This window comes from Calidris pugnax, unplaced genomic scaffold (genome assembly GCF_001431845.1).
Source record: "Calidris pugnax isolate Ruff unplaced genomic scaffold, ASM143184v1 scaffold32, whole genome shotgun sequence".
Taxonomy (NCBI): Eukaryota; Metazoa; Chordata; class Aves; order Charadriiformes; family Scolopacidae; genus Calidris; species Calidris pugnax.
Genome location: NW_015090783.1, coordinates 8945228 through 8968442, shown reverse-complemented (window position 1 = coordinate 8968442; position 23215 = coordinate 8945228). Strand labels below are relative to the sequence as shown.

Sequence of the window (23215 nt, the reverse complement as noted above, 5' to 3'; positions counted from 1 at the left end):
GTTAGAGAGTAAATTTGCGATAGAGGACATTGCCTCTCCAGTCCTACTGGTCTGGCCATTTTCATCGCTGATAGATACTGTGAAAATATCTTTCAGATGCCAGATTCCTTCTGGCTGATGCCTTCTTTCTGTAGGGACAGGAAATTCACCTACATGGGTTAGACAGCTTTGCTTTGTTCAGTTGGAGCCTTAAAAAAAAAAAAAAAAAAAAGAAAAGAAGTGGTTGATGTATTTAGAGTAACATCACAAAGGAGCTCATAAATCCTTTTCCTCCTCTTCTATTGGTTCTGTGAGCTTTTGTAACCACAAGGGTCCCCAACAGGGGCTGCACAGCTGAGTGCTCTGTCACCTATGCACCCAAATCCTGATAGATACAGGAAATCATGCAGGGGACACAGAGGGACAATAAGAAATTCATACCCACTCACCCTGACAGGACAATTAGGCAAGCAGGTAACAATTAGTAAGGCTAAAAATAAGAGGAGAGGGGAGGAAAAAAAAAAAAAGGCAAAAAGCATTTTGTGTTAGAGGACCTCACAATACAGAGCTGTGAATTTTACTCACTATATAAGAGAGCTTTTGAGTGTCCTAAGCCCTGCTTGCCCTTGCTGAGACAACACATGCAGCTTCAGCATATGCAAATCAAATTTTGCTAATAAAACAGGATTTCTGGGTCATTTTTCTATTCCTTTATCAGAAGACTCTTGCAAAAAGAAGAAATACATAGAAAGACTTAGACACATGCTGCATCCAGTTTTCCAATGTCATCTTATATGTTCACATTGGCAAGTGCCAAGGAGAAGAAAATCCAACTGGAATCAGTAATTCTAAAGACTGAATTTCTGCAACAAGTCAATCTGTGCCCCAGAGTTCCCAGTCTGACGTAAAGTGCTGCTGATGGGAGGGTGGCAGTGCTTGGCTCCTCACTCAAGCAGGTGACAAAAGATCAGATTATGACCCTCCCCTATTTAGCATTTGGCATAACAGAATTTAATTGGGCTTCACGCTGTGTCTGTGAGCAGAACTGGCCATGGCTGCAGCAAGGTCTGTGTCTGTCTCTGTGCACCTACTACTGCTACAGTAAAGGAGCTCTGCCTTGCAGGTAAGGAAAGCTGGGGGATCCTCAGGAAATTGAGACTACAATATCCCACTACTATCCCACACAAGTGGGATTAAGGCTGCCTTCTCACTAAAATAAGTCTTTTTATGCATTTTCACAGCTTAGCATGAAGCAGAATAATAACCTCCCACTTACTGAGTTACACACCACCAAATGGGTCAAAGACAATTCCTAAAGCTCTGCCAGATTTATGGTGATTGGCCCTTTCAGTCAGAGGGAAATTTGGAGCTGCGAAGAGATGATCAAACAGGAAAGCTTGTTTTAAATGGGGAGATGAAACACGGAGCACATGGCTCACGAATACCACCCCCAAAAATCCAAGAAACAAGCTGTTGTGATGCCCTGCAAAATGGAAGATACATCAGATGTCTCGCAAACCAAGCAAGTATGCTTCTCCTACAGAAACTTGCAGTTGCAGCAAGTGGTTTCTGTTCAGGTGGTGACAAGAGAGAGGGACATACAATACTGTATCCAGCAACAACACAATTGATCTGGGGTAGTATCTTCTAAGAAAAGACCAGAGAACACCAGCCACCTTTCCCTGAGCTCCTTCTGCAAGGAGCTGGCAGGGACACTGGCAGATTCCACGGCAAGCAAAAAGACAATTCCTAAAGCTCTGCCAGATTTATGGTGATTGGCCCTTTCAGTCAGAGGGAAATTTGGAGCTGTGAAGAGGCAATCAAACAGGAAAGTTTGTTTTAAATGGGGAGATGAAACACGGAGCACATGGCTCACGAATACCACCCCCAAAAATCCAAGAAACAAGCTGTTGTGATGCCCTGCAAAATGGAAGATACATCAGATGTCTCGCAAACCAAGCAAGTATGCTTCTCCTACTGAAACCTGCAGTTGCAGCAAGTGGTTTCTGTTCAGGTGGTGACAAGAGAGAGGGACATACAATACTGTATCCAGCAACAACACAATTGATCTGGGGTAGTATCTTCTAAGAAAAGACCAGAGAACACCAGCCACCTTTCCCTGAGCTCCTTCTGCATGGAGCTGGCAGGGACACTGGCAGATCCAACAGCAAGCAGCATTTGGGAGCAGCAAGCAAGGGAGAAGAGGCATTTCAGAAAGGTGTGGGCAGAACCACTCCCCCGACCAACACTCTCCAGAGACCAGGAGCCAGTAACACAGGGCCTTCCCCTCTCCAGCTTGTCCTATTACACTTAACGCTCTGCTGAAGTAATCTACTGAATACTCTTAGGCTGTTACTAAACCCACACCACCACTACTTCGCAGTTTAAAAAACAAGACAGTGCTTGTATGCAGCATTTAGCAGATGAATCACCTCAACCACTTTATAGGGAAGAAGGTTGTCCTGAGTTGAGAGACACAGGACTGATTTCTTCTAATACTGGGGAAAATTGCACTTCTAGAAGACTCTAGTGTCTGAATTTGTGAAAATATTTACTTTATAGCCAGCCAGGCTCTGTGGGATTCAAGGTCCTAGTGTTTTTGAGCCTTGCCAGGTGTAGGGACAGGGAGGAGCAAGGCCGGGGCGTTAGACCCAGGCTGGCCAACAGGATTTCATACCATGAATGTCACATTCAGTATCAATTAGAAAAGTTTGCTGCGTAGCTCACTCTCTCCCTTGCTGCGTATCAATTAGAAAAGTTTGCTGCATAGCTCACTCTCTCCCTTGCTGGTGGCGGGTCCAGACAACTCCTTGCCCCGGTGCTGGACCCCTGAGCCCTTTCCTTCCTCCCAAAGCCATTGCGCTCACTGGGTTCCCCGATTCCCCTTTCTGGGTGGGGAAGGGTCGTGAGCCCTTCCCTTCCTCCCAAAGCCATTGCGCTTGCTGTGTCTGACATTTGCTGTCCCTGCTGGGAGTGCACAGCTTCTGCTGATATAACTGGCTGAGTAGAATTCCTGTATCTTGTATCAGTATCGGGATTAATAGTGGTTCTTTAGTATTATTGTTAATTATTTAGTCTTAGTCTATTAAATCTATTTATATTTCAACCCTTGTGTTTCTTTCTGTTCCCCGATTCCCCTTTCTGGGTGGGGAAGGGTCGTCAGGTGATAGAATAATTGTCTAAACGACAATAGATTGTTATGGGTTTTCTCAAACCATAACAGAGGTATAGCTACCCATACTGGACAGAGAAGGCCTTTTATGGCACACACTATTGGGATGCAGAACTGGAGTCAGCAGCAGTTGCCCTACTGGTTGCTGCAGCAACACTATGCTTGGTGTATTGGGGAAGGGAGCTGAAGTCCCTTTTAACAGCCTTTTACCCACCTTCCCCATGCAGATACGGTGGGAGGGAAGCATGTGCTAATCACAGTCACAGAGAACAAATAGCCTACAAATTCATCTCATCCTCACTGTCAAGAGACAACAGCAGTTCAAGGCATAACTGGCTGAGTAGAATTCCTGTATCTTATATCGGTATTGGGATTAATACTGGTTCTTTAGTATTATTGTTAATTATTCAGTCTTAGTCTATTAAATCTATTTATATTTCAACCCTTGTGTTTCTTTCTGTTCCCCGATTTCCCTTTCTGGGTGGGGAGGGGTCATCAGGCGATAGAATAATTGTCTAAACGACAATAGATTGTTATGGGTTTTCTCAAACCATAACAGAGGTATAGCTACCCATACTGGACAGAGAAGGCCTTTTATGGCACACACTATTGGGATACAGAACTGGAGTCAGCAGCAGTTGCCCTACTGGTTGCTGCAGCAACACTATGCTTGGTGTATTGGGGAAGGGAGCTGAAGTCCCTTTTAACAGCCTTTTACCCACCTTCCCCATGCAGATACGGTGGGAGGGAAGCATGTGCTAATCACAGTCACAGAGAACAAATAGCCTACAAATTCATCTCATCCTCACTGTCAAGAGACAACAGCAGTTCAAGGCGGTAAGGGAGCATGACAGAGCAACTAAATCAACTGAGCATTTACGTTCTTTCTAAACAGAAGTATGCAGCTCAGCTCAATGGGGCACAGAGATGAGCACCTAAGCATTTGCTCAGCAAGCCCTCACATCTAGGAAGTCAGGTTCCAGACCCACCCTTGCACACACTGTTGCACGCCATCACCTCCACTCCCTCACTTGTTACACTCCACCTATATTCAGTTCTCTTCACACTACCTTAAAAACACTTCTCCCATCTATTAAGCCAGGATAAATTGCCTGCTGTCCTCTGTGCTGCAAATAACTGCTGTACAAACAGCCACAGCACAAACACCATATTTGTACAGAGTGGTATTGAACCTGCTCTTTTCTCTCCAGGTGGCAAAACAGTGTCTGGCTCTGGGAGCAAGTTCTGCCAGGCATGTTGTAGTAGACCTGAGCAGTCTCCCCACAGTTCACACAGTCACTGAAAATGTCAGACAAGCTGGGTAAAGTTTCTGTCTTCCAGTCCTCAAGAAACAGTCTCCCAAAACCACCATGAAAAAAGGTATTGAGCCTTGTTCCGACCTCCATACTGTCTCTGTCTTTCCAAGGAACACTCTCCACAATAAAACAGGATAACAGCACAACCCCTTCAACCCTCCCTGCCTCTCCCATTGCCTAGGACCTGTCACTTTATGTTATGTGGGAAGAACCCCTACGTATGGACTCACTTGGGGGCTAGTTAAATCTACTGTTAGGTCTTTTGCACCACCAAAGCAGCATGTAAATGAGAAGCGCCATCAAGGGGCCAAACGTTAAGTGCAGGTTCATAAAAGTCTGTATGGAGTAAGACAGATACAGAACAAATTGATGCCTTCATCTACCCACTGAGTTTACCTAGGGAATACTAACATGCCCCAAACGCTGGGTGCCAGGAGCAGATACACTACTCACCTCAAATCTGGAGAGTTCCTACGATAAGGAAAATTTATACCAAGAGCTTCTGAAGTGCTTCCAACTGCACCCCAGCTCTCTTCCCTGCTTGCGATGATATAGCTCAAAAGTACAGTGTTTCTTCTAGATAGTAATGGTATTTTAAATTTTTCTCTAAATTGCACCATGGAAAAAAATATTGAGCCTTGTTCCGACCTCCATACTGTCTCCGTCTTTCCAAGGAACACTCTCCACAATAAAACAGGATAAGAGCACAACCCCTTCAACCCTCCCTGCCTCTCCCATTGCCTAGGACCTGTCACTTTATGTTATGTGGGAAGAACCCCTACGTATGGACTCACTTAGGGGCCAGTTAAATCTACTGTTAGGTCTTTTGCACCACCAAAGCAGCATGTAAATGAGAAGTGCCATCAAGGGGCCAAACGTAAGTGGAGGTTCATAAAATCTGTAAGGAGTAAGAGAGATACAGAACAAATTGGTGCCTTCATCTACCCACTGAGTTTACCTAGGGAATACTAACATGCCCCAAACGCTGGGTGCCAGGAGCAGATACACTACTCACCTCAAATCTGGAGAGTTCCTACGACAAGGAAAATTTATACCAAGAGCTTCTGAAATGCTTCCAACTGCACCCCAGCTCTCTTCCCTGCTTGCGATGATATAGCTCAAAAGTACAGTGTTTCTTCTAGATAGTAATGGTATTTTAAATTTTTCTCTAAATTGGGATTTATCATTTACCACTACAAAGGGACTTCAGTAACATTTACATTTACTTAGAACCTTTACCGCTCTACAAACAATAATTTCAGAATCAAAGCTAGCGTGTAAGGACAGGAGACTTCATATTGCACTTCCAGCCCTAGAAATGATTCATCCTAACTGTATGACAGGAGTGCATCCAGGATCCTAAGGATTTCTGTGGAGGACCCCAAGAGATCAGTATTTCCAGAAAATTCATGTACACAAACACCCGAAGAAAAATAAGCAATGAATACTGGTATAAAACTGGGATTCAATATGGAGCATTCAGCTGAGATACACACACTCTTTAAAAAAATGCAATTCACCATTCTATCTCCTTACCATCCTAATACCCTCAAAGCTCCAGTGATCCTCACGAGGAAGGCATTGCAAGTGCCTTCAAATAAGATAACAAGCCAGCTTCTTCCTTCACCATGTTTCTGCAGTGCAAAGACTGCTCCTCAAAGTCCTCTAAAGAGAACAGCTTGCAAAATGAAATAGTGAGGGAGCACTTGTTACCAAACTCATCCAAGACCTCTATTCTGTACCTGATCAGAGATGACAGGGCAGGCTGTATGCTCCTCTCCAGCTGGTGGAGGTGAGAGAGTTATTTTCTGGGCCTTCCAGGGCTTTCCTCCTGCCCAGTCAGCAAACAGGGCCATGAGCAGCCCTTGCCACAGGAGCTCACCAACACCCTCCTGAGGGGCTCTGCCCATAGAGCTGCCTCTGGGGAGAGCACCAAGTCTGGGTGGAAATTTCACAGAATCACAGAATCTTCTAGGTTGGAAGGGACCTTAAAGATCATCTTGTCCAACTGTCAACCTAACTGACAAAAACAGACACCCGCACAACAAACAAGGAGCATCATCACTAAACCATACCTCCCAGCACTACATCAACCCGTCTTTTGAACATCTCCAGGGATGGTGCCTCAACCACCTCCCTGGGCAGCCCATTCCAATGTCTGATAACCCTTTAAGTGAAAAAAATTTTCCTAATATCCAGCCTGAACCTACCCTGGCGCAACTTGAGGCCATTTCCTCTTGTCCTGTCGCCTGTGACTTGAGAAAAGAGACCGACCCCCATCTCTCTACACCCTAAAGCGCACCCAGCGCAGGAGCTTGTCAGGCCAGGAAAACTGGAGCAGACACTGTCCTTCAGAGGGGCTTCCATCCTTCCCCTGACTTCCAGGCCAATGTTACCCCTTTCCCTACCGCTGCGGGCCGGGACCAGCGCTGGGCAGCACAAGGCCTCCCCAGAGTATACACATACGGGTCTGTGGGAGCAGCGAACAGCCAGACGGAGGACTCAACCCCCTCGCAGCACCACACCCCGAGGGATACGCACCCACAAGAGGGTCAGTTACGCTGTAACCCACGCGTGAGCAGCCCGAGGAGCGGTGCCTGCCCCTGACGAGCCCCGGCGGGGAGCCAGCGACCCCCGCGCCCCCTCAGCCCCCTGAGGGGAGAATGGGCGGGGCCGCCCCCCGCGCGCCGCACCTGCCGCCGGCCTCGCGCCCGCCGGGGCCAATCAGAGAAGGCGGAGGGGGGGGTGCCTCGCGCGCCACAATGGCCCGTTGGCGGAGGGGGCGGGGCCTCCCCTCAGTGCCCGCCCGCCATTTGCCTCAACGCGGCGCAAGGAGCAGGAGGGAGGCGTCGGGTTGTTAATGAGGGTTTTATTAGTGATAGACCGCCGCTGGATTGTTGCCGCCCCGAAGGGCAGGAGGAGGCGGGCTAGTTGCAGTATTTCGCGGTGTCCAGCTTGGCGTGGTCGGGGTTGTAGGGCGCCTTGGCGAAGCACATGGCGGCGGTGCGGTCACAGTTGCAGAGGAACATCTCGCACTCTTTGTTTTTGCCTGGAGGAGAGAGCAGGAGCGGTCAGACCCTCAGCTCCTTCGCCGGGCATGGCAGTGACTCAGTTTGTGCTGCCAGGGCATTGCTGTTTCACCGCTGCCGTCATTTTGGGGGTGTATGTACTTCTCCCCAATAACCCTCTGGCGCCAAAGATGCACGCTCAGGGCAGCAGTCTCCTTCCTTCCTTACCTGCAGTTCTATTTGCCAGCCTATCTGCTATTTATCTCCATCCAAGAGCCCTATAAAAGCTCTGCCATTACGTTATGTGGCTGGCAGAAGCTATCCAGGATGCTGCTCTGTGGGATACTCCGGCATATTCTTTCTCTCTGCAGTGATGCCATTAAAGGGACTCCCAGAAAAATACCACAGAGATGCGATCCCCTGAAGAAGGGACAGGCTTCCCTACGTACTGTGATACCATGTATCCTCCATAAACTATTCCCTACGTACTGTGATACCATGTATCCTCCGTAAACTTTAAATTGTGTGCTACATGGAGAATATTCCCTTGGGTGCCTGTGTGGGTACCCAGTTTCTAACAAGCAGAACCCCCCCTGGCAGGGACTTGGGCTGTGCCTTCCTGCCACGGCTGCATCCAGTGTAACACAGCCATGTTCCTGCAGAAGAGAGGGTGGAGGAGCCTTTGAAGCAGAGTGACATGGAAGAGGACATACTGCTACATGTAATCTCCCCGTTGGAGCAGCTGTAGCTGTATGCATTTGTGTAGGGGTTGTCCAGCAGGAATCTGCATGAATCGAGTTTCTTCACCTGCGAATAGCAGTTATCGTGCACTTGACAGCACCTGGGAAACAAGGAGGAAAAAGATCAGAAAATACCAGAAATGCAAACTCAGCTGACCTGTAAGACATATAAATCTGCTAGTATTACTTTGACAAGGCACTGAACAAAACAAAAACAAAGGATAGCCAGTAATAAGAGGGCAGACACAAAGGACCTCAAAGGGACATGGTTCTGCCAACTAATGGTCCGAGAGGTGTCTGGTACACGTGTAATGAACTGGAGCATCTTCACGGAGTTCTCCATTGGGCACAGAAAAAGGAAAATCCAGCATTTACCCTACGCAACCCGTCAGTGCCCGGTAGCTGAAGAGCTAATGGCCGACACAATTCACTGCATCTTGGCTGTCAGTCTTGTGTCATGTCTAAATTACAGTCATTTCTTAGCGTTTTGCAGCTGAGCCCTGCACGCGTGGACGGCCGTGCACTGGGCAGAGTGTGCTCAGAGAGCTGTGACCAGGCACCGCACCGCTGAAAAAAAAACCCATGCTGGAATAAGCGCAGTCTAACTGCCACAGAACAGAAAACAGAGTTGCTGGGATCCTATTTTATCTTATTACTAAGGCATCAAGGTGCGATACTATGCTTCCTTTTTCCCTTTGATGAGTCTTTGAGAGAAAGCTTCATTCACAGCAGCCAGAGAGTTGTATGAAGTTATAGGCAGGGCCAGCCGAGAGGTGGCTGGCGTGCAGAAAGAACCCTGAAAGCACAGGCAAGGGAAGAGGGTTGTAAAAGCAGAGCCATAAACCTGTCAAGCTCGTCCACTGGAGTCCCGTGGCCTCCCAAGCCGCAGTAGCAGCCGTAGTCCGCAAAGTCCAGCAGGGGATGGCTCTCCGGGAGGGTGCATTTGATCATTTTGCGAAACTCCCACACGGCCCGGGAGGAACCGGCAGCGCTGGCAGCGCCCACTGCGAAGAGACACAGAGGTTAGAGTTAGGCAGGGTGTTCCTAGTCCCAGGGGGGGTGTCACCTACACACCAGACAGCAGGAAAAGCAGGGCCAGGGACTTCATTGTCGCAGGACCTGACAGAGAGACTGGTGACCAAGAAAACACAGCTCTTTATATGACAAGCTCACCTTGACACGGGCATAAGTAAACTAAGGCAGATATTCATGTTACTAAATGTAGACTTCTTCCACTGGAGGCTGAGGGCAGCAGGTGGTGACATCACCAGGTGAAGGCCACTGGAGTAAATTCTCTGAAAGCCAGAAAGGCAAATATTTGCTCTCTAGATTTTTGCTATTAAATTCTTTTAATAGCAGAAGCCAGCGTGAAAGGATCTGGATGTTTTTAAGGGCCCTCTACTGAAAAAACAGCAGCAGTGCGGTAGTTATGGTGGCAATTACTGGCAATTTTCCAATTGGAAATCTTACTAATACTGGTATCATCGTCTTAGAGCATCCTGTATCTCTCCATATTTTCTCCTGGCCTGATTCAGAGACTAAGGTACAGGTCACCCACTCTTCCCAAATGGCCATTTGGCATGAGCTGAACTGAAAAAAAAACTCACGCTGCTTTTCACTTTGAAACCATTTAGGAGGAATAGGTACTATTGGGCAGGAAACAGGAGCCAAGCAGCCTGGAAAGGCTCTGTATCTGGTTTTTAAACAAGGAATAGTGTCTGTTTTCATGTGACCTTAAGGGAGTTACACTGGAAACAAACTGGGCTCGAACACAAGCTCTCCTCCGATGCTCTGGGATTCCCTGCTCACAGGTGAGCTGAAGCCAAACAGATGCAGAGTTACAGATTCAAGACTCTCACGTCCCAAAAGTGAGAACGTCGAACAAACATTAAAGGCTGATGTAAAGGACAGTCTGTACCACACTTAGTTCACAAACAAGGATGTAATCTTTTGCTCACAGACCAGTCTGCTGGCTTTCCCTTCAATATCCACTTAAGTGTTCTTTCTCCTTTGCTCCTTTGGCCACCTGTATTCCTTTTTTTCTATAAGTTCTCTTACCTGTGAGCCTGAAGACTCTGTGGTGCCTTTTTCCTCACTTATCAATGTCTGATTTATTATTGATGTTGCCAGGAAAATTTCCAGTAAACTGGCCTTTTAAAGACACAAATAAAAAATACTGTCATATCTTGGATTCCCTACATTTTAATTCAACAAGAGGGTCACCAGGTGTGGGAAAAGGAGCATGTGAGCATTACAAGAGTGACTCATGAGAAAAATCCCAGGAGGGTTAAGATTTTTCCACCAATGCTATTTTTGGTTTTCCCCAAAAATACAGGCTTGAGCCTTGGATTGTTTTTAAGAATTCTCTGTAATTAAGACCTGCTGCACAGGGTTCCCTACCCTTTCCCACTCTTAGAATTCCCCTTTCTCCTACGGTGTTGTCTATTAAGGACTTTTCTTCCCTTCCCATCTCCACATTTTACTTACATCTTAGCCTCCTTGGTCCTCCTTGGTCATTGACTCCAGAGCACCTCAGCCAAACCTGTAAGCACCACACTATCTCCTCCTTTCTTGAACATACAAATATCTACACAAAACCCCTGTAATGTAGAGAAGAGAAACCATGTCTGCTAAAACCAGATTCACCTCACATTATAAGCTGGGCCACCGCCAAAGGCTGGGAGCAGAACACAGAGCCCCTGCCTGAGGCTTTTATCCTCCTGGCAGGACGCGACTCCTGCCAGGGCCAGATTCACCTGAAATCTCCTCCATTTGAAAATCTCCCGCCCCTGAATAAAGACAGAAAAGGACAGTTTTCAAATAATTTATTAGGAATTTAAAACTGAAATCTGGAAAAAGGGTTACAGGTGTGGAGAGAACAAACATCGGAGTGTAATAACTTACTGGCTTAAAAACACAGCTTTATTTCTTTTAAAAAAAATGCCCACCCTGAAACCGGAGCCCCAGCCTCCAGGCAGTGGCAGCACTGGCCAGAGAGTGAATCACAGCCCAGCAGCAGCACAGCTGGCCTTGGATGTCTGGAGGGGGCACAGAAGCAGTTCAGCGCATATACCAAGAGGGAGGAAAGCGCTGTCCGCAGACCCAAATTTGAAGTATATAGAATAAAAATAAACCCAATAAAATGCAGCTCTTCTTTAATTAGGAAATATTTTAAAAAAACAGACATACAGACTCTTGTCTCAGTAACAAAAATTATTGCTTTGTGTTTTCAGTACTAATCTGTTAAGTACCCTCTTACCTAAACAGAACTCTCCAAACGCATCGCCCAGGTCAGGACAAGCCCCGGCAGAGGGGGGAGGGATGGAAGAGAAGGGCCCCGTGGGCACTGTGGCTCTCCTGGTCCTGTTCCAAACGCCCCTCTCCCTCACAGGGGCTCAGTTTGGGGGAAGAGAGGGAATGATTTTTAAAACTTAAGATGAAGCTGGTATTTCCCTGGGAAAAGAGTTTGGCTGCATCTTAATAAAAGGCTTAATCACCCCCCTTAACAAGGTCTTTGGTTCACTGAAATCCAGACCCAAACCTGCCCCGTCACTCCTGCTGAGGGCGTCCCCTGGCAGAGGGCTCGTTAGCAGCGGCCTGGACCACGCCAGGGGAAGCCCCAGCAGGTTCTGGAGAAGGGACCAAGATCACCCCCACACAGGACAACGGATAAATTCCCACAGTCTTCAGAACACAGAGTAAAGCAAACGGGAAGCTGCAATTCTATAATTCATATAATCCCTGAGAAGCCCTTAACCCGCCCCCAAATCACCACCCTAATGCTTTTCTCCCCCCGTTAATGACTCCCCAACCCAGCGCCCTGCTCCGATACCCTCGCCTCCGGAGGAGGATCCCCCCTTCCCCAGGAAATCTTGACGCGAGCGATAGTGTTTGGAGAGTGAATTCTTTTCAAAGTAACCAAGACAAGCGATGGCGGTAAAGCCCTTTACCTAAAGCCGAGCCCGAGGCTGGCGCTACGGAGCCCAGTGATGGAGTCTGTACATCGAGCGATTGGAAGCAGCTTTAACCCGCTCAGCAAAACAGCCGATGGCCGGTACGTTTTCACCCCCGCCCCCCACCCCCACCCCCCCTTTTCATCTCATCAGAGGTCTTAAAATCTTACAGTAAAAGGTGTACAAAAAAAGAACGGAGTCCTGTCAGGATTCTGCTGGAGAGTATTGCTCACACTGCGGCACCAAGTCCAGGACCTGGAGCTGCTCCTTGGAGCCAGGCTGCAGGAGGCAGCCAGGTTCAGCTCGCGATATTTACATATTATACAGGAGGAAAAAGAAAACCCCACGTAAAACTAAACCTAGGAAAAAAAAAAAAATTCTTTCAGCTGTAAGGATAGTGTTTTTCACTTAGCAAAATATACATTTGTTTTGTTCCATAGCGATGTCCAACGTTTTCGGATCCTTGGAGTTTCACACTTTTCAAAGCCTCACATTTACAAAACAGAAACAATTAAAAACAGTTTCTTTAAAAAAAATAGAAATACATCAGTTCCTCTCAGCCTTTGCTCTCTCTGCGTCTCTTTCTTCCCTTCAGAACTGCATTCTTGTTACATACCGTGCTTTAAAAACACTGACGACAACAACAACAGAGTTGAAAATATTCAAAACAGTTTCAAAGCCAAATAAAAATACTCCTCAATAAAAACTACCTAACACAATCACAAAGCCAATTCATAAAATATGTCTACTAGCTCGGGAAGGAGCAAACAACAAAAAGAAGGGGTAGCCCCCCCCCAAAAAAAGATAAAAAAATAAAATAAAAAAATAAAACTAACAGCTAATAAAATAAATAAAAGAAGAATCGGTGGGCTGGGGGCAGGGAGGGGGGAAGCGTAAACCGTCGGTGGTTAGTAAGAAAGCGAGATGATCTCCTCGGGTTCAGTCCAGTGTGGTCTGGTCAAAGGGAGAGATCAGGGCAGGGCGGCAGGAGCCTGGCAGCCGGCCGGCAGTGTGCAGTTTGATTCAAGAAAAGGTAACCTTGGCTCATCCCCCGAGGCTCACCAGATCCTCCAGCCGCTGTCCTCGGTTAGGTCACTGGGGAATCTGCGGGACACAGCAGGGAGGGAGGGAAGCGACAGGATCTAGAGCGACCAACACCACCTCTCTTGGGATTTTCTTCCTTCCGGTGCGATCTGACCGACATGCTCGACACCCAAACGTGCCCCAACACAGACTTGCTCTGCATCTGGCTGGCACAGCAATGGGGCACGCCAGAGGTGCTTCCACCTTTAATGGCAACACGCAGGCCTGGCAGACAAGGCCCCACACGCCGCACAGCCGGCCTGCCCAGACCTGTGGCACTCCTGGCCCCGGGAGGCCTGTGACACGGCAGGGTCCAGCCGCTTCTCCAGCACTCAGCTCAGTGCAGCCCTGCCGGGCTGCCACGGGCTCCTGTCTGGACATTGTTCCCTGCAAGCTTTTGCCCTTGCTTTTGAGAATTTGGGTGTTTGTTAAATTTTAAACCAGCTAACTTCAGCCACACTTGCAAAGCAAACAGAGACCATCCACCAGTTCCTTCTTAGGCCCATCAATGGACCAGAAAAAGAAGTGATTGGACTCAGATTTTCCTTCTGGCCTTCTCCCAGGCAGGAGAGGAGAAACCTCGCTCCCCAAAGACAGTGGTCTCAGTAGCAGAACAACCAGCTGCATGGAGGAAGCTTCCCCATCCACACAGTGAGCCAAGCTTTTTTCTCAGGATCGCCACTGGGCTGTGGTTCTGGCCAACCCTGCAGACCTTTCCTCTGTCACTGCTCACCTTCCCTTCCCCTTTGTGCCCAGACAGTAAGCGATGTCCCCACAGCACTCACCAGCCTGCGGAGCGTGAGGAAAGAACCCAACCTGCCAAGCCTCTGGTGCAGGGGAGAGCCCCAGGGTGGCCACAGGACTCCTCTCGCAGGCTGGGTCGGGCCAGCGAGCCTCACAGCAGCACCCACAGCTGGGAGAGGCCAAGAGCAGGGGCCAGCTCAGAACTTCACCCCTCTCATTACCCACTCTTGCTCGAAGCTCTCTTACCTCCTGCCTCCTTGGTCCCCAGCTTCAGTGATACCCATTGGTAAAAGCTGTTGCAATCAAGGGACCCTGCAAAGAAAGAGGTAAAACACCACTCTTAAGCAAACAAAAGAAAAGTGAAGAATCACTACCACAACAAATTCAATCATGGCCCAGATGCTGGGAAAGCTGGTTTCAGTTGGAGGTACTAGGTCTGAAGAGCACATCACCCTGCAGGACACTACGTCAGAGCCAAGATGGGCTCTTGGAAAGTCTATGCCAGATCAGGGAAAGGTCTGGAGATCAGGACCTTGAGTGGTGGCCATGGAGAGCCAGTAGAACCCAGGGATGCAGGCTCCAAGTGAACTGCTGCATCCTGCACCAGCTATCTGCAGTCTGGGGCTCAGTGGTGGCATCGCAGATGCTGCGGTGGGTGGCATTTCTTAACCAGAAAACAGGCTGTGGGCTGAGAAGGGGCCACCCACCGCTGCTCACCTCCATCACCAGCTGGAGATGCAGCCCCTTCCCCTGGCCATGCCACTCTCTGTCTTCCTCCCCCTGCGCAGAGCCCCACAGGGAACACTCACCCCTAGGCTGTGGCCGAAGCCGGTGCTCGGGGCTGGACTGGCAGCGCTGATGTAACTGCTGACCCCTGAGTCCTGGTTGGCGGCTCCATAAAGCTCTGCCATCGGCCCGGGGCTGGTGGTGCCCAGAAATCCACCGGTGCGACTGGGGGTGGAACCTACGGGAGGCAACAAAACTACAGAGTGAAGATCCCAAAAATGCAACCCCGTCCCACCCCCCTCCCGCAGCCCATCGCAAACCTCCGTGACGAGACACCGCGCTGGGGAGGAAAGTGGGAGTTACCTGTCCCTCGCACCACGGCTGCCGCAGCCGCTGCTGCCGCCATTGGTCCATACGCAGTGAGGGGGATTGCTGGAAAAGAAGGAAGAGGCATCTCAGGGGCACTGAGGCTACACGGGAAACTCCTCAACAGGAGCCTTCAGTTCCCGCTGCAAAATACCAGGCCCACAGAGACACATCAGCTTAGCACATCACAGGGGACACCCAAGGATGACACCAGCCCCGCTCTGCTAAGCCCAGGCCCCGGCGCAGCTGAGGGCACGATGGGGAAGAGCTGAACCAGAATTGGGCTATTTCAGATGGATCCTGTCGCTACTTAGCAGGCAAGATGCAGTTAATCTAAAACTACAGATCCAGATTTTGGCTGTAAACGTGGAGAAACACAGCAGCTCAGGGAGCAGCTAGCAGCTCAGCGTCCTCAGGCTCAGCCCCTCCTCTCTGTCCCTTGGTACTATTCTTGAATAACAGTTTAGTAGCTTCTTTCTCCCTATTTCTCCACTCTTCTCAAGACGCACCATCCTCCCTTCTCTGAGTTTTTTCTCCTGAACTACTCAACCCCTTGCCATTCACTGTAGAAGAGCGGGAAACATATACCTAGGGAGCAGGAACTAAAAATGGCTTAATTAAAACAGTAAGTCTTAATTTATATGTAGCAGTTCTAACTCCCAACTCTACTGCCGCAGGCATCCAGCCCTCGGGGCAGGAGGCATCTAGCCAGTATGTTTCTCTTTGCCCTTAAAATGACTGGGTCAGCATTTCATGCTTGAATGTGAAATTCACTGTGATTCTGTTTAGAGCACCATAAAAAGAGGTCAGAACAAATCAATCGCGTTAAGGCTGAAACCCAGACTAGCTTATAAGGGAATATTTAGTAGCAGGCACCAGCCTGTTTCAAGCAAACGTCATATGAAGCTTATATCTGGGTTAGCCGCTCATTACAGGCCCTGGGCCAACGTGAGCACGTTGCTGCTTCGCGTCACCCCCAAAGATGCTGTTCTGGGAGGAAAGGCTGCTGGCAGCCACCCTCCTGCCCCATTGTCGCTTTAAGTCCCTAACACACAGTTGAATAAATATGGTTTTACTGAGAAAGGAGGCCAGGTCGTCTCAAAAACACTCCAGTTCTTTTTCCAGGAAAAAAAAACAACATTTCTTGCCTTTGCAGTTTATCTCCTGAAACACCAGGTTTGTGTGGCGACGACAAAGCACCTGCACTTTAGCTCCCTGGGTGCTGGAGCAATCACTCCAGCTCGTGCCATCCCCTCATCTCAGCTCCACTTGCCAAGCCCGTGAAGCGCAGCCCATTTACGCGCAGGCATCCACTTGAAGGCAGAAGGGCCCTCGAGCGCCGCACAGCTCCCTGGGCCTTTGTACCAACCAAGGGGGGCCCTGCCCTTGGTGGGACCAACTCCAGCCTAGACATGGGAAGCGCAGCCCTCGGCCCAGCCAAGAGGCTGCGCGGCGACTGTTTAACAGTAGGTAAGCGTAACGGGAAGGGAAGAATGCCACGATCCCCAGCTGGTACTTCAGCGAGACACTCAGGACTGGAAGCTAACGTGGCACCCAGCCAGGACAGCAGCATTAATAACTTCTTGTTGCACAGAGCCCTGGTGCACACCCCGGCCGCTGGTGACAGCCAGGCCCTGGGCGAGTCACCTCTGTTAGGAAAAGGCACAGTGCAGCCAGGGGTGGACCTTGGAGGGAAAAGCACTTTTGCCAAGTCACCAACATTCATCTGCATATTTTATGGGTTTTGCTGAAAAACACACACGTAAATAAACAACTGGACCTACGTCTCCTTTGCTTGGCAACCAAAAGGCTCAGAGGTGGCGCTCAGGTGCTTATGTGGTTGCGTACATGGTGTCAGGGAGGGGTTTTCTTAAGAGAGAGCAAGGATTTGGTCTCCCCCTACCTTCCTCGGGGCAATTTGTTCAGTGGTGGCTGCCAACCTCAGCATCCTCAGGAATGGAGACTCGCTGAGGATCGACAAGTTTCTGTGCCACAGAAACACCCTTTCAAGCCTGTTGGTACTGATAATTCCAGGAGAGCTTCTCAGGAAGCTTTTCCATACCCCCATTGCAGAGAGATTCAAACCCTGAAACAGGTGGGGGCAAGGAAGCGCTGGAGAGGAGGAACACCACAGAAATGAGATGGCACATGGGGAGCAGGACGCTACACAAAGCTGCTTTTTCTACGACAAAAACCATGGACAGGACAGAGCTGGGGAAAACATGGCCATGGAAGGGAAAGTGGACAGAAGGAGAATCACCTAGAGAGAACACACTGCACACAACCCAGGGGCTGAGGATCCAGAGGGTATTTGCACTGTGAGGACACTGAGCCAGGACTGGAGAATGGTCCTCTGCTCCCCATTTCATTCCACAGTTCCCTACAAGCACTGCAGGATTTTGCAGAGTCCCACCACGCTCACTTCTGCCCGGGAACCCTGTGTGCGAGTAGCTGGGCAGCTGCACCACCCAGAGCAGGGAGAGCATTCCCTGCAGCCCCTCCTGCACCAGGAAATGGAATTAGGGTCACCAGGAGTGCCCCCACACCCTCTCCCTCCTCCCAGCACTCCGAATCTCATCCTTGCAGCAGCTCAGGTTAAGGTCATTTGTAGACCTTTGAGAAGTCACCCTGCTCTCTGCAGTTTTCCATATCTGGTTTACACCCAGCCTGGGGCAAGGAGCTAAGAACAAGGCAAACAGCAGGAAACGCCATCTAAGGATTACATGCCTTCATTTGGTATGACCTGCATTGCCCTTCTCAGAGGCAATACACATGGCTCTGATTGCCTCTCCATCTTTCCAGCCCCGGCTTTGGATGGAGCTTGTAGAAATGGAAGAGGAAATAAGGAAAGTTTCCAGTCTAACTGCACCAGGCTGTGGAGCAGCGACACCACTGGAACAGCCCAAAGCCCCCTTCTCCCCTTCCGGCTTGTGAGTTTAGGAAATGAGCGGGACTGACCTGTGAGCTCAGGGAGGACGGGGGCACTCGGGAGAGGGGTCCGCTCTACACGGAACTCTAAAAACGAAATGCAAGACAGCTTAGGAACTCATCAAACGCCCCGAGGAGACCCCGCAGAGAGACGGCAGCGGGGTCTGCTGGGGGAGCAGCCTGCAGCCAGACTGCGACCAGGCCAGTGCCTTCTTTAAACTAATTTATAACTGGTGCTGAAAGGTGCTGGACTCCTGCCCTGGAGGCTGAAAGGATCCATTTATCCTTAGAAGAAAACTGGCCAAGGAGGGCAAGTGCAAGCTTCAGCGTGCAGCCTCAGGTGTGCCTGGAGCACCGCTCTGCCACCCATCCAATCTGACCTCTGGGCTGCAATGCCAGTGGGTGCTCGGTACATGCCGCATTCATCTGGGCACTGGTTTACAGTGAGGCACTTGAAGCCATTATGACTGAGACCCATAAACTGGATTCACAGAGAACTTCCAGAGAGCAGGAGGCAAGAGCACCTTTCAGCCACAGTCAGCCTGGGCTCGCCTCAGGCAAAGAGGAAATTTCCCATTCCCAGCCCCTAACATCAAGACTTCATATATAAACCATCACACTGAGGGATGGAGTAAGGAAGGGATGCTCAGAGTTGCCACTTCTCTAGAAAATAGCAAGACAGTCTTTACGCTGAATGTGCTCTGCCTCGCAGAGAACGGGAGGAAGAAGAGGCCTCAGAAAGCTCTGAGCAGCTGCGGCACAGCAGGTTCCAGCCATTGATCGCAGAGTCCATGTTCTGAGCACATGGCAGGGTTGGGAACTTAAAACCACCCAGTTTGTGGAGGATCTGCAGCCCACTGCCCCAGCAGATGTTTTGTGGAGGCTGTGAGTGGTCCAGGCACTGTTCAGACACAGCTACAGCATTGCAGGCGCCTGCGTTTCGGGTGCCTAGGAGTTCCCTGGCCCACGGAAAACCAGGTTTTAAAATCCTGTGCTACTTTCAGAGTGGTGGCAACTCTGGTAAAGAGAGACAGACACACACAAAGGCAGCGAGACAGGCAGAGCTGCGGGGGCCCTTCTGTGTCACAGCAGCAGCCCTATGGAGGAGGCGAACATAAAGGGCGTCACAGCAGCCTTGGGCTTTTCCTGCCACTGGAGTGTGAGGATAATCCTAATGAAGGACAGGCCGTTCCCACCTATTCCAGGGCTTCTCCCCTCCCCCTTCCACATCCGTCTCCAATTTAAAGAAAGACCAAACAGGGGAAAAGGGCGAAAGGGGCAGAGCCTGGGTCACGGATCATGCCAGGGACTCCCATCACCTGAAAGCAGACCAGAAAACCGAGCAGGGAGCACCACTCACCAGGGAACTGGTAAGTGTAGCCAGGTGCGATGCCAGTGTAACTCCGACTGGCGTAGGTGGCAGCTTGGAAGCCTGGATAACCTGGGGGAAGAGAAAAAAGCTTTGTTACCACAAGCTTGCAGGGTCCACATCCTCAGTGCCTGGCTGCTCACAAGCACAAACAGGGACACATCCTCAGTGCCTGGCTGCTCACAAGCAGCGTGACCATTAGGACTAGCACAAACAGGGCTAATAGCAGAAACCCCAGGAAATGGCTGGGCTGAGTCTGCACACATGCAAGTCTGCAGCAGAGTTTTAGCAGGCCCATTTAGTTTTTTTCCTCCCTCCAAACATGTAAGGGCATGGAGGTTTCCTTCTCAGAAACTCATAGCTCTGCAGACTAAGACTTTCTGATGCATCAGCTGGATTTGCAAATAGGAGGAGATCAGGGAGGTGGGGGCATTTGAACGGCTGAATAGCTCTGAGTCACTCCTGCACTGGAAGCGCTGGCGAATGCAGGCAGAGCTCTCCTTCCTGGTGCCGGGCAGGAAGACAATTCCTGCCTTTGCCCAGGAAGCTGCCCACCTATACAAGCCTGGGAGAACACAGAGCACTGACTCAGAGATGAATATTTGATTTGAGATCTCCCAAGACATGAGTACCTGGATTTCCCAATGACTCAGCTTGAGCCTTGCTGCTTTAAAATTCAAATGGTCTAAAAAAAGGCAAAACCCAAACCCACAGGCTGGAGATTTATTTTCCCCTCAATAAGTCAAGTGAAAACACTGGGGAAAAAAATGCCCTTTTTGGGATTTTGTTCAGTGACTAACTGCTACTCGGCAGGCTTAGCAAGGAGAGCCAGGCTGAGTACACCCTGCCCAGTAACACCAGCGATGATCCTGTGCAAACAGCGTGCTCTTGGTTTGGCTCAAGCCTGGTTAGAAGCTGTGGAGGGAGGGAGAGACACCAGGAACAGCCCCTGCACTGGAAGGATCACACCTGACTCTCAGATCTAGGCATGAGGGTTTATAGACCTGAAAGCAGAGTCTACAGAGGACTTTTTTCTTATTTTAATCTTGTATCTGGACACATTTGCCTCAGAATCATAGATAGACATGAGACCCAGCCTGCTTATCAAGGATTTCTCCTTACGATAAGTGTACAGTTTTCCTTGCAATACCAGATACTCGCTGTCCCTGAGAGAGAGGGAACAAAGCGAGACAAAGCTTAACTAGAACTTTAAGGGCATTTTGTAATCTTTAAATGGCAGCAAGGACATTTATATGGATCGCTGTTTCGATTGGAAGCTCGGGGGCTCTTTAATCAACTAATTCATCAGAAAGCCGGAAGAAGCGTGGGAGGAAGATGCCTGGGCACAGATTACTCCACACTGGGTTCAACCATGTAGTTATAGGGTGTTCCACAAGAGCCATTAAAGAATTACAGCCGATATGCTATGGCACTGGGGGACCATTAACGGAGCTGCAGAGGATCAGAGCTGCCCAGCACACGGCTGTGCCCGGCCAGCTCTGGCTGTCGCAGGGCAGCGGTGACAAGTTTGCAGTTTTTCCAGGTGCCACCAGAGGGCAAGTTGTGATCGCAAACAGGTCCCGGGTCCCCCCCCTCAGCGTCCCCGGCCTTGCACCGGGGAGAGCTGCCCTTGGCCGCCCTGCTCGCTCCCGGAATAAAACCTCTTAAGCTGCTGCCTGGCACGACCGGGCGCTGGGGAGGAGATGTGTCCTTGGGCTTACCCAGCATGCCGATCCCCAGCATGAAGGCATCCATCCCGTAAGGCATGACTCGGGACCGCCCTCGTGCCGAGCCCGTTGGGGACATCACCTCCTTCGGCTGGGCTTTTTTACACTCCACCTGCCACAAGAAAGACAGGATCAGGCTCGGTTGCCACCAGCACAGAGCCGTGCCACAGAGCACAGGGCTGCAGGCAGTCCCCAGCCCTGGCCACAGCTGGCAGCCTGTCCCACTGTCCTTCCCTACCATCCCTGCCTCTGCCCTGAAAGCTGCCAGCCTTCCCCCTCCCTCTGCAGCCACCACAGGCAATGGGGAGCTCAAACATTGCTTTTCTCCTCCTGCAGCTGCCCTCAATGCTCTGCCTGGCCCTGCACCAGGGCCTCAGAGCCTAATTGTCTGTATTTCTGAAGAAAGGTAAAACCTGTCCCCTCCCAGGCCACCAAGACGTTTCATGTAACTTCAAAACCTCCAAGTATGTTAGCTCTTGTCCTTAAAAGCTCAGTATAGTGCTGGTTCACCTCCACACTGGGAGTTTCTTTCCTAAACTGGCTGCTGTGATTTTGGGGAAAAGACTCAATCCAATCCCCACTGCAGAGTGTCAGGACTCAAGTGCCTCATACCCCACCCCTGTGCCACCACCCCGCTCTACCCCGTACCTGTGTCCCTTCTTCCCCAGGTTCTGCCCCAGACACTCACCATTTTATTGTTGATCTCATGGAAGTGGATTTCACACACTTTTTCCACAATGTCTTCGCTTTCAAATGTGACAAACCCAAACCCTGAAGAAAAGGAAAAACTCCTTGATCAGGTCAGAGCTCTGCGCAGTTTGCACCTGCTACCCGCATCCTTTTATTGGCAGGAGAAGAGGAGCCACAGGCTCCTAGGACTGTACAATCAGCCCTTTCTAAAACAGCTGTCACTCATCTTCCCTCTCCAGCAAATCCTGCTTTTATGCATAAGAAGAACAGGACCGTCCCTTTGCAGATTCCCCTTTCCTCCTCTTCCTGTGCTTCCCACCCTCTCTGAGCCCAACTACTCTCAAAACCAAGTATTTTTTTCTTAAACTTTGTTAATTGCAAGGCAAACCACGTGGCTGATAATGCTGGGGAGGATCCTGGCAGACATTCACACAAAGAGGGTCGATGGAGAAGTGAACAGCTGCTTGCCAGGACATCACCATCCTCACTAAACGCACCCCACCAGCAATAACACCCTGCACGTTTCCTCTTCAGTCACCGGTCATAAAGCCTTGTATAAGCAGGCAAATATCAGCAATGCAGTTGTACAGAGCAAGACCGATATTCACAAGCAAAGCGATTTGCAAACTTTCCCTGAAGTAAGGTTAGTATCTGGGGTATAACTGGACAGCATGTTCCTGGCCTCTGGCCCACACTCACACCTCCTTTTTCTCCCCAACCCCTCTGCTGACAGTTTTGGCAAAGACCAGCTTGGGTGCGCAGGCTAAACTCCTCTCGGCTGACCGCAGCCGCTTCCGGAAAACTGAGGCAGGTGGGAGGACGCCTTTAAGCTTGCCTTACAAGCAAGATGGGATTAAGCAGAGCTTTCCGCTTTCCAGAACTGGCCAATTCCATGGTGCTTTAAAATAACTTCGAAAAACAGACGGGGATCTGCTGCCCAGAGCCCCGCTTTCTCTCTATCCTGCCAGAAAAGTCTCTCCATAAACTTCTCTGTCTGTCTTTACCCGGGTAGTTTCACACATTCACTTCAATACCCATAAGCAGAGGGGCTTGGGAATTCCAGAGCAAAATTCTGATGCTGAAACCACTCCTGCACCCCATTGGACCCCCACCAGACCCACTGCACCCTGGGCAGAGCCCCATACTGCCGACACGGCAGCTGGCAGCTCTTCCTGCTTCTTCTAAAACACCCAACAACTCTTTTATTGACTAGTGACAGGGAGGCACGCGTGGAAGAACAGGGGTTAACACTTCTTCCCCTTTTAAGATGAAGCTGGAACAACATCCTGGGCCAGGCAACCAGTGTAGATCTTATGGCTTTAGAAAAAAAAAAAAAAAAAAAAAAAAAAATCCCCCCTCAACAATATTGGGGTTTTTTTTTCTCCCCCCCCCCAAGTTTTCGCTGCAAGATAAA

At 49.8% G+C, this 23215-nt stretch overlaps 2 protein-coding genes across 3 annotated transcripts in view; both read right to left on the bottom strand.

Moving 5' to 3' along the window:
- Positions 1-7268: 7268 nt before the first annotated feature.
- PLA2G1B (phospholipase A2 group IB) lies at positions 7269-9341 on the bottom strand. Its single transcript, XM_014961641.1, has 4 exons — positions 9290-9341; positions 9060-9219; positions 8189-8316; positions 7269-7516 (listed from the first exon to the last, which is right to left on the bottom strand). Exons 1-4 carry the CDS (start codon positions 9321-9323, stop codon positions 7395-7397), a joined length of 444 nt encoding a protein of 147 aa, XP_014817127.1. The 5' UTR covers positions 9324-9341; the 3' UTR covers positions 7269-7394.
- A 2696-nt stretch (positions 9342-12037) lies between these two features.
- MSI1 (musashi RNA binding protein 1) overlaps positions 12038-23215 on the bottom strand; it is a 30382-nt gene continuing 19204 nt past the window's right edge. Inside the window, exons 7-14 of one of the 2 annotated variants that reach the window (XM_014964488.1) lie at positions 21800-21882; positions 21106-21223; positions 19376-19456; positions 18046-18102; positions 15085-15153; positions 14805-14959; positions 14242-14307; positions 12038-13272 (exon numbers count right to left, since the gene is read on the bottom strand). In XM_014964488.1, the coding sequence (XP_014819974.1) occupies positions 14266-14307; positions 14805-14959; positions 15085-15153; positions 18046-18102; positions 19376-19456; positions 21106-21223; positions 21800-21882 (605 nt within the window). In that variant the 3' untranslated portion in view covers positions 12038-13272; positions 14242-14265. The remainder of the gene's footprint in view (positions 13273-14241; positions 14308-14804; positions 14960-15084; positions 15154-18045; positions 18103-19375; positions 19457-21105; positions 21224-21799; positions 21883-23215) is intronic. The other variant, XM_014964497.1, reaches the window with a different exon arrangement.